General features: G+C 37.4%; 1 protein-coding gene across 3 annotated transcripts in view; it reads left to right on the top strand.

The window, feature by feature from the left end:
• Nucleotides 1–484: 484 nt before the first annotated feature.
• The window catches only part of Nkain2 (sodium/potassium transporting ATPase interacting 2), a 954,384-nt gene continuing 943,718 nt past the window's right edge, over nt 485–11,150 (top strand). For 2 of the 3 annotated variants that reach the window (XM_078019252.1, XM_078019254.1), the window contains exon 1: nt 485–907. In XM_078019252.1, the coding sequence (XP_077875378.1) occupies nt 854–907 (54 nt within the window). In that variant the 5' untranslated portion in view covers nt 485–853. The remainder of the gene's footprint in view (nt 908–11,150) is intronic. The other variant, XM_078019253.1, reaches the window with a different exon arrangement.

The raw sequence follows: 11,150 nt of genomic DNA, 5'->3' as shown, positions 1-11,150 counted from the left end.
TCCTCGTCCTGAGCCCCCCTGGTGCCCACCGCTACCACCGCCGAAGCCGCTGCTCTTCCCGCCTAGACATCACGCCAGCAGCCGCCCGGTCTGCAACCCTGGCAGATCTTGGAGAAGTTAACGACTTGGGAGGGGGCGGCGGGGCGCAGGTTGAAGGATTTGTTGGAGGAAGAGGATTAACACATCTGGGCGAGGGGAGGGGCAGCTCCGCTGCAGGGACGCGGCGCGAACCCGGCATCACTGAGCTCTGCAACGCCGCGGTTGCTGCCGCCGGGGACCGCGGAGCCCGGCCACCCCCGCCCCGACCGCGCCCCACCCCCGCCTGCCGGGCCCCGCAACGCCGGGCGCAGAGGAGCCGCGGGCGGCGCAGGGAGGCGGGCAGCGCCCCGCGCGCGCTTCAGCCGCCCCCGGAGCCGGCGCGCCGAGAGTGTGGGGCGAGCGCGCGTCGGGCGGCGGCCGCGCTGGGGGCGTGGGGCGAGCCGGCACGGCGAGCGGCGGGGGCGAAACTTCGGGGGCCAGATGCCCGAGGGCGCGGCGGCGCTGCCAGGCTGCCGCTGCTGCCCCTGCGGGCCCAGGGCGCGTCTCCGCAGGCGGTGCTGCCCGCGGCGCGGCGTGTGCACCCAGCGAGTGAAGGTATGTGTGGCGGGCGCGGCTGGAGCTGCTGCCGCCGCCGCCGCCGCCGCGCCAGCAGGTCCTAATGCCTGTCACTTCCCAGGACGTTGGCAGTGGCAGCCCGGAGCCCCCGAGCCCTCGGCAGGTTTGCCTGTCCTTCCCCGCGATCTGATTGGATAAAGTGGGGGCTCGACGGTGGCCGACGTGGGACAGTCTGGCTGTGGCAGGGGTCTCGGAAACCATGGGTTATTGCAGTGGCAGGTGCACGCTTATCTTTATCTGTGGCATGCAACTGGTAAGTGACACTTGGGTCCTCTTATTCTGTAATGTGCCTTTGAGATAGTGGGCAGGGGAGTGCAGTAAAGGATCTGCCATTGATTAGAGTGGAAGAAAAATTTAAAGAGAGAAGGTGTCAGATATATTGCCTATATTTAAAATTATTTCAGGGAGACGCACTGTAGGGTACAGGAGAGGTGATCCTTTCCGCCCCTACCTATTTCTGTCCCTCCAAAGACAGTTTGGCAGGTGCGGGTTAAACTTGTTGTCTTTAATTTCTTTAAGCAAAGCAAGATGTAGCTCTTGTTCTTTTATGCTTTGCATTCCTATTAATATAACAACGTGATTATCACATACATTTTAATATACAGGTGTTAAACAGAGAAATATAGAATTTCTGACTTTTCCTCTATGTATTAATTTTACAGTGTCTTTGTTTCTTCATTGATATGTGTTATTTTTCGAGGAATATGTTGTCTTAGAATCACAATGCTCTGAAAACCCACTATTTTGGCTAAATAGTATTCTTACATCAGTTTGATCTAGAAGCCACATTGAGTTTTAAAAGTATGTAGATTGAAGAGAACGACTTTGATGAACTCAGCAACACCATTGCCATCGACTGAACCAGTAACATTTAAATCACAATTATTACAAACAATTCCAAGAAAAAAATAGTCTGTCTTACATTATGTATGATACTGCTCCTGAAATAGCTACTGTTGTCTGATCCCATAGGATGGAGAATTATATGTACTTTTTGAGGAATGTCATACAGTTGCAGAGGCAAGGAACCAATAATGGAAAACGTCATGTCTCTGAATTTCAGTTCCCTAAGGGTGATGGAAGGAGGGGCTGAGGAGACAGTGTAGAGGTGAAAATTATACCACCTTTAAGTGGTTAATTTGAGGTAGGAGGTTCTTGCTTACGCATCATCAATAGCTTTCTTTACAAAGTATAAATTAATGTGAATAGTCACCCACATTTCCAACAGTTGTTTCATAAAGGCTGAAAGGACTGAAAGACAGGAGGAGATGTTTTCAAGTCCAATCAGTAAAAAGTGTTTGAAAGATCCAGGATGTGCAGTTAAAACTGATAGAAGAATTCCTGAAGTTTTTTTTTCCCAATGTTTATCATTCATTTTGAAATCCACGAGTGTTTGTTATTGTTCTGTTTAATATTTAGCTGAAGAGGTATATTTGTAATGGATTGTATCAGGCTGTTTTTCTTTCCCATGAAAGTTAGCTGATGATGTCTACTTTGACCTGTGAAAATAGGACTATAAATATAATTTTAAGAATGTTATATTTTTCTCAATGATGTATAAATCAATTTATTTTTCTCTACCACAGATTCATATTAGTTTTGTAAAAATGAAATTTTGCTCTTAATGAATGTCTACTAGTACAATGAAGTTTACTTTGTTAAACCACCCATACAGGCCAAATATTCCAGATTGTGTAAACATTTTCAAAACATTCTTATTTTTATATATGATTCAGATAAGATTTTACTGATTCACATCATAAAAGCATAAAACAGAACAAGTGAGTGGGTAGAGCATCTTATGCTCTTTTCAATTTGAAAATGTGATATAACTTTTAAGCATTTAATGTCGTGCGGCTTTATTACTGTAGTAAGTGTATGTACCTAGATCAGATGACATTTTGCGTGGTGAACACAAACTTCTCAAGAACTTGAACAATTTTAGGAAAAAAACACATAAATAAACGAATGTGGAAGCTAAATACACAAAGCAGCATGATAAAGCTGGAGATTTCTTTGTGCATATGTGTGTGTGTATGAGTGCCTGTGTACTTGGATACATGCAGTGGTGTATTGGACAAGTGCAGAATCACTTTAAAACAAATTCTGAACCATAGCTAAGTTTGCTAACAGAATAGAGGTAGCACTAGTACAGGTATGTTCATTTGAAGCAAGCATACATTTGAATCATAAGGAGTATTTTATATTTTATAAGAATCATGTGATTTTTCCTATTCACACTTTAGGTGCCACCAGGCTAATATAATTAGCAGCCATGTTAATGCAGATGCAGGAAAAAAAAGCAAAGAACAAAGAAAATCCATTTATTTTGATAAGGTGAAGTGATCAAACCTTAAAGGACTTCAGGGTCCTTGGTAATTGCTGCTTCTTAAGAACATATTATTTAATTTTGAGCAAAATAGTTCTTTTGAAAATTATTTTTTAAAGCACTGCAATAAAAGAATAGGTGGAAGTACATGTTTTTTATTTTTTATAGACTATTATATAAACTTTGTGCATCTTTAAGCTATTTGAGTAAAAATCATTCCTCAAAATATATCAGTTTTGTTCACTGACTTATGACTAGTGTCCCATTGACTGAAACAAAAGTTCACTCAGTTTTTTTCACTGCTGAAGTGTCTAGTGTGTGTTTTTGTAATATTTGGGCATCTTTGTTTTGTAGCTGTACAGAAAAAAGAAACTGGTTTTTCAAAATTAATTGAAGGAGAAACATAGTTTCAGATGAAATTTTTTAACGTTTTGAAAGCATTAGTCTCAAGTCCTGAAAGCAGAATATTTGTTTTTTAATTAAACTTAAATAACAAATCATATGTACCATCAATTTAATATGTATATGTACATCAATTTGCAAGTAACCTTAGAAAAGGAAGATGCAACTTTTGCATTATGGAGATAGGGGTCTCATTCATCAGATTACTTTAGTGCAGACAAAGAGTTCTGACCATTTAACAAGTGAAGTACAGAGACAAATGATCCACAGAAATTCATCAATCAAGATTTTATGTCTTTGATTTTTAATTCTATTAAAATGTGCTTTTAATTTAATGTTTGACAAACTACAAGTATAAACACTCAAAAATAACTCAGAAAAATCAGTTAATAACACAAGAAATTGGAACTCCATACCATAAAAGTTAAAAACTAAGCTTTTATCTTATGAAAAACTGTGCCTATATATCACAAATTGAAATCTTTGAGCTGTATAGTTATGCCAGCTTCAGATTTTAGGGTGATTTCTACAAAAAGGGGTGCGATCTCTGGAAACAGATTTGCTCCATGTGCAGAATCCAGAGTTTAAGCTCATAATCTCAAGAAGGTAATTTTCTTTTTATCATTGCTGTACTTAATGCTCAGAAACTGAAGATTTCTGATAGTAACAAAAATCATCACTGCATTTGCAGCAGTGGATTTGAAGTATAGGACAAGAACAGTTTAACTTCTTATTTACAACTTTCAGCAGCTTGTGAAATAGTTTAGCTTTTTTTTTTCTCCCAATGTTTGGTTGACTCAAAGAGTACTTTATATAAATGTTGAAAAAAATTACTCTGCTAGTTCTCAGTGAAAAAAAATCACTCAATTATAATATGGAAGAACATAACTTATTTTAGATTGAAAAGACAGCTTTGTTTTCAAGTAAGGAAGCTCAAAATCGCCCACATTTTTGTACATCAGACTCCTATGTGGAACAAAGCGTATGTGTCATAAACTATTGAAAGAAAGTCTAGATTTACATTCAACAGATTAACACTTGAAAATGTCATTTTTTGCCATGTGCTTTATGAAATATTGGTAACTTGGAACAGGTGCAACTAACAATTAGGTTAATACACATGTGTGTGCAGCTGTGTGAAGCAGCACATTTGAAACTCAATTAAGAATGATCAGTTGCTCTTTACTGCACAATTACTAAACATTTTCAGATGTACAGATTTATTTTAAAAAGGTCACGAGTGTAGAATAGACTGAATAAAAAACATTTTATTATAATTATGGAGTATTGCAGAGATTGTGATTTGATGCAGTGTTCCTAATTACATGCTATTTGATTATGTTTTACAAATTAAAGCACTGACGACAAGTGACTTGAAGAGTGCAGGTAGAATCTTATGATTTTCCTAGGATAATTCTGATAAGTTTGACAGTTCTTTAAAGTTAGCTCTTTTCCTACCTCACAAATTCTCCTGCTCAGAAAAAATTTAAATTTCAGATTCAAATGCCACTGGTAAAATTTTGAGATTGTCATTGATCTGATGATCCATGGACAAGACTGAAAATTGCCATACAATAGTTTAGGAACTGAGGGAATAGAAATATGATAAGAGGTTGCTAAGCTATACAATAACTTCCTCTTTTATACCATCTACTCTTTTACAGAAACATTTTGACATGTTTTTGTTTAAGTTTTTTCTTTCATTCTAATTCAATACTACTCTGTCTAATGTTTACCAAAGAAAGCTTTTTTAGAAATGTCTTCCAGAGTCCAGCTCCTTAACTTCTTATCAGTGTCATACCTAAAGTTTCAGTTAACCTATGGAGAGATGCTCCTCTGCTTTCTCAAATAAAGGCTTGGTTGGGCAGCATCCTCTGCAAAATGGGAGTCCTTTCTGGCATGGGACTCTTGTGTGGATAAGGGCCCGGAAATGCAAATGGGCATTGCCTTCCCCATTCCCAACCATGCTGCTTTACTTCGGGAACAAAGTTTCTGCTTGCCTGGTGGAGAATTTCTGAATGGAAGTCAGGGATGTTTTAAAATGAGAAGTCATTATTTTTTGATCTGTTCCTTTTTTTTTTGTATATATGTGTGTTTAATAAAAATGCAATCTGAGCGATTGAAACACATTTTTATACTTCTGTGTTTATGATGGAAATGAAAGTATTTAAATTATGGCATTAATTACATTAAATATTTGTATATACTGCTAGTGCCTAACATTTAAAAAATGATTTCAGTTATGCTTTTTTGGTAGAATTTCAAGCACTGCTATGTCATTTTCTCATAAGTAGTTTGGAAACTAATATTATTAAAAATGGAAATTATCCCATTTTCATGCCTTGTAACACAGAAATGTCAGACATCAAACAAAATATTTCTATGCTTTTTTTTTCACCTATATAATCAACTTTTCCAATTTAGGTTCCCTTTCCCAGTGGAAACTTGATAGTTGTATATTTTCAATATAGTAAAGTATTGTCATGTGTTGTTTATTAATGGGAAAACATTCCCAGAAAGGCATCATTAAGCTTTGTCATTATTGTGTGGATGTCCTAAAGTATACTTAATCCTAGTGTCCTTATGCAAGTCTGATGTACACTAGGCCATGTGTCACAGTCATCATCTCTTGTGAATTTGTTACTGATGGAGACATTGTTACAGAGTGCATGATTGCACATCAGTACAGGTAGGATTTCTTGTTTTGTGCCCTGTTTTAATAATGATAGAAATAAGTAATGTATTCATACATAATTTCTCTAGGATGGAAACAGAATTTTATGAAGCATTTTTCCTACTATTTTTAAGAAATTGGAGGACATTTAAAAATTATAAAGGAATAAGATAAAATGATATCGTTTTCTTTCATTAGATGAGGGAGGGAAATAAAATTTACAAATTCTTTTCCTCTTCTTTAATATTTCGGGTATATTCAGACATGAAGGTTCTTAATCTATGAAGGAATTATTTGCTTTATCTCCCTGAAATCTCTGTTTTTCTTCTTCTTTTTTTGAACTCTAAAACAGGCACTGAATTTAACTGAAGGAGTATTCTAGCATTTAATATTATGGAAGCTGTAAAGTTAACTTTTCCATCCTGGAACAGGAATAGGGTGACTTTCAATGCTAATAATTTTACCTTTTCAACTACTTGAGGGTCACATGATAATTTTTATCTCTTTTCAAAAGTGATTTCTATGCACACTTTGAAATAAATCGGTTTTAAAAAATTGTGTGGTTTTATAATCTGGTGTGCCTTTAAAGTCTAGCTTTGTAAAATAATTAAACAACAATCAAGACTTATTTATTGGACCCCTGTTTGAGGATACATATTAAATCATCATACTAACTCATGCTAAATATATTACTGAATCCTCTCCATTAATTGTCTAAGAAAGGTAATAGATATTAAGAGCCTCGTTTTACAGAAGAGGAAATGGAGGACCTAAAAAATTAAGCAACTTTCTTAAACCACTCCCTTAGTAAGTGGTAGAGCTTGAATTCAAACCCAGCTCTATGGATCTCTGAACCTGCAGCTGAGGCTGTGCCCCAGCACTTCACTGCAATCTCCCATGTAACAAGAAAGTTTATCAGTGTCTTAAGTTGGGTTTATTATCAAAGTAAGTATCTACCTACTTATTCCTTGTTGCCACAATAACTAACAGAGGACTACTGAGGCTTAGAGAAGCAAAGTTCATGTCAGGCTGTTGTCCCAATCGGCCTAGCCTATGAGGGTGTCCCAAATAAGAGCTGCTGGTGTGTGCACTAGAGAATGGAAGAGTCAGAGAACAGACTGCCCCTGCAGAGGATTTTTACTCATGCAATAGCTGTCCCTGCTGTTCCCACTACAGTTCAAGTGTGCCCAAGCACTGTGAAACGCTTATAGACCTACCTGAGAGAAATAATCCCTGGCTATGTTTCTGTGATGATTTAAGGGGCGGGAATAAAAGTTATAGCTGTTGTATATTTCTGACCAATTTTTAACAGATAACCCAACAGATTATAAGGACTTGGGAGGTTGATAGGTATGCTTAATATAAACTATGGGAAGAAGAAGTGTATTCATTTTTCTTTTTGAAACCGATCCTTATTGGATGACTAGAGCATGTTAATACTTTCTCATAGTGGTGTTATTTACATTCCCCAAATCCTAAATCCATCCTAATCACTATTGACTGAGAATATTTGCCAAAATTGTTGATAGACTTAGAGTAAATAGGTTATTTAAAATATGTTAATATGCTAGAGTTCACTTCTTGAACTTGAACATCCATCGTCCATCCCAATCATTTATAGGGCATTTTAATTCAGATCTCTGGGCCTCCTCCCAGATTTCCTGACTTTTTAGGCCTGGGGTAGGGCCAGATAATTTGCATTTATAAGTATTCCCAGATGATACTATTATTGCAGGTCTTGAACTAATCGTTTGAGAACTACTGGCCTGGAATATGGCATGAGTGGTAATGGTGTTATATGAGTACATGGAGCTGTTTTTGAAAATTTCCACCTCTGTTAGATAATGAACCCATTTCTTACTTTTGCCTATTACTAGGTGAAAGAACACTTTTGTTCTGGATCATGTATGCCTATTTCTGTCTCCTAACATAGCCCTATTGAGAAGTTTAAGTAAGAGAAATGGAAGGTCTTTTCACAGTATTTGTGTTCTTGCAATGAATAGAGATGTACAAGAATCTGAAAGCACCCTTTTGCCTGGTCTTGCTGGAATGGAATTAGATTCTTCAAATGCCTTCTTTCCTAGACTGGCACCCAGTCTAAATTTGTGGAATAGCACAGCCCTGGGAGAGAGTGGAGGGAATATTCTGAAAAATCACTGGACTAAGTTAGAAGCCAGATTTTTCTCTACACTAATGCTCTTGTATATCTCAAACAATTTATAGTCTTGGGTTCAGTTTCTTCACTTGAAAAATGGGGCAAATCATTCCTGACCCCTTTATCCTACAGGATGCTTTGGAGCATCTAGGGGAGAAAGTGTGCTCAAGTTAAAATCACTGATTATTAATGTTTTGATTTTTTAGAACTGTTCATCCAGTGAGCCTAGAAGGAATAATAGGTGTGCTTACATGTCACTTGAACAGTAGCCCTAGTTACAACATCTAATTTTTTTGAAATATCTTTTTCTTCATCCACTTGTAATTTTGGGGAACCTATGAAGGAGTATAGTATTTGGGGCAAACAGTTTGGAATATATAAAACAATATGGCTATGTGTCTTATGTGCATACTTTGCGTATTCATTAAAACTTAAACATGGTTTTCACAAACTTCTCAGGGTACTCCTTCAAACTATTTCAAAAACTGTTTTATGTCACTGAGAAATATTCTGCTAACCCAGAGCTCTTATTTATCACTGCCCCTGCCCCCAAGGGTCACAGTACATATTGGTATACTGAGAGCTAAAGGAATTTCTGCACTGAAGAAATCCCTGCTTAATTCCATTTAACTCAGCTAATATTTACAAAGTGCTTGCAATGATTGAAGAAAGCTCTTTCTCTGATATCACCTATTAATCTTCCATGGAACTAGTATTTTCATTGAAATATTACTCAGGGCTAATGATGCAGTCTAATGGTTAATATCATATGATTATCTAAATAATACTTAAAAACTTAAATTCAGTATGGAAACAATCAATTGAACATATTTCTAACAAATAATGATACATGAACATATCAAATATTATTGTACTATTAAAGGAATAGAACCTTGTTTTCAGATACTTGGCTCTGTTTCTTTGTTTATTTTCGTTTCTTGATATTGTATTTCAGCCATTGACTTGGAATTTTAACTTGAAATTTAGTTAAGTCCAGTTGCTGATTTTGCAAGGAGTGTGATGTGTTGCAGCAATTGTGGTAGGTTATTTGGAACTTTAGAACATGGTGGAGAGGATGTTTGCAGAAGCACTTTCCTTTGAATGTAGTGGATGAGGAGCAGCATCTGTATCCTACATCTGGAACAGGGCTGCCTCCTCCAGCATCACCCCCTATGTGGTTGCCTTTGTAGGGCAGGTGGTGAAGAGTCCTCATACGGACTTTTGTTTTCTAATAAATACATACACTCCGAAACAGTAACACATTTAAAACCCCTGACAATGCTTCATTCTTTGGAAACAAATGGGTCTTGGTTTGGAATGGAGGAATCAAATCAGTACACCCTATTCTTGTTCACAGAAGTCTTTGTGTGCATCTGTATTATGTTAGTTACACAATAGAATAAGGGGATATTTCAAATCCTTTAAATGACAACTGTGTGTCAAATGATGGAGGAGTCAGTGTCATGTCTGAACTGTTCAATGATAAGGAATTCATGTGATCCTAATTAGAGGGTATCTAACCAAGGATATCCACAAGGTGGATCTCCAGAGTATTATTTTTAGAAAGGACACTTTCTGACACCACTGAGAAACAAAAGTGGGAATGATTTCCACAGGTGCCCAGGAGAGGAGAAAATTATATCCTGGTGGTGTGCCTCCTTCTGTGGTCTTGGCCCCTGAGAAAGGACTGCGCTGAGCAGGTCTTTCATTATTGCACTTGCAATAATGGTGGGAGGCAGCTTGTTCCTGGGGCCATAATTCACTGCTGCAGACATATTGATTCTGACCCCATTCTCTTAATCTATAAGGAAGAAATGATGAACCACAAACCAGATGGTTTATTCAGGTGTTACCTGTTTGCTCCATTTGAGTGCTGTGAAGTGCAGGGCTGATATTAGGGTCTGTGGATATGTTTAACTCTAGTTATTGGGAACAATGAGAGAGCCACATATTTGAAGGTTTTAGAAGCTGAATTTGATAATACACAGATGGCACATAAAGAGCTTTCTGTCTCTCTTTTCTTTTAATAAAACTTAAGCACAAATTTGATGACAGTGGACTTATAACTTGTGATTTTCTAAAACATCAGAGCTATGTATAGGATTAAGTATTTCTTACTCTGATTGACAGGAATGAATAGACTTTCATTTCTGTCCATCGTTTATAAAATGTTCCATATTATCAAAAGACGTTAGTTCAATTTTGGCTGTTCAATAACATTTACCAACTTAAGTTTTGCTTTTCTGTGGGTTGGTATTAAAGGCTTCCTTCTTTCTTTTAAAGATGAGGGGAGGGTGGAGGAGTAGAGAGGCTCCTGAATGTCCAGAGCTTAAAAGCAAGTAGGTACTCATCTACTTAAAATTATAAGTCTTAAATTTTATTTTGAAGGTCAGTCCATTAATGAATTTTCTTAATAATGCATTTATGGTCTTATTAAACTTCCCTGGGAAGTTCCACAGTCTCTTAGAGATATGAGACAATGTTTTCTTAGATTCAATTTCATAGACTATTGTAAAATAGATGTGTTTTCATTCAGAAAGGTTTCCCTAAAATCAAGCAAATGGCATCCATCAGTTTACATTTAGGAAGTGTCAGTTTTGTAAGAACCGTGTTTGGTGACATTTAATCATTTGCCTCTTTTATCTTGATCCTTGATGGAGACCTGTTGATGGTTCTGTTCTTTTCATGACAATATGGTGGTTATTATCACTTGTTACTATACCTCCTTTGACTCATGTTTTGTTAAATATCATAATGTAATATTTTACTTTTCCAGTTAAATTGAGAGAAATAAACCCCAATGATTTTTTTTCTGAGATTTATGTAGAGATTTGTTGCAGAATTTACATGTGACCTAGTTTTGCTGCTTATTTGCTGCTGGCAGGCCCATCTTTTAATTTAATCTTCATAATGTGAATAAAAGTGTTACTATAGAC

Source organism: Ictidomys tridecemlineatus, chromosome 8, assembly GCF_052094955.1.
Source record: "Ictidomys tridecemlineatus isolate mIctTri1 chromosome 8, mIctTri1.hap1, whole genome shotgun sequence".
NCBI classification, from domain to species: Eukaryota; Metazoa; Chordata; class Mammalia; order Rodentia; family Sciuridae; genus Ictidomys; species Ictidomys tridecemlineatus.
The sequence above is the reverse complement of the archived record's forward strand: the minus strand, read 5'-3'. Positions and strand labels throughout refer to the sequence as shown.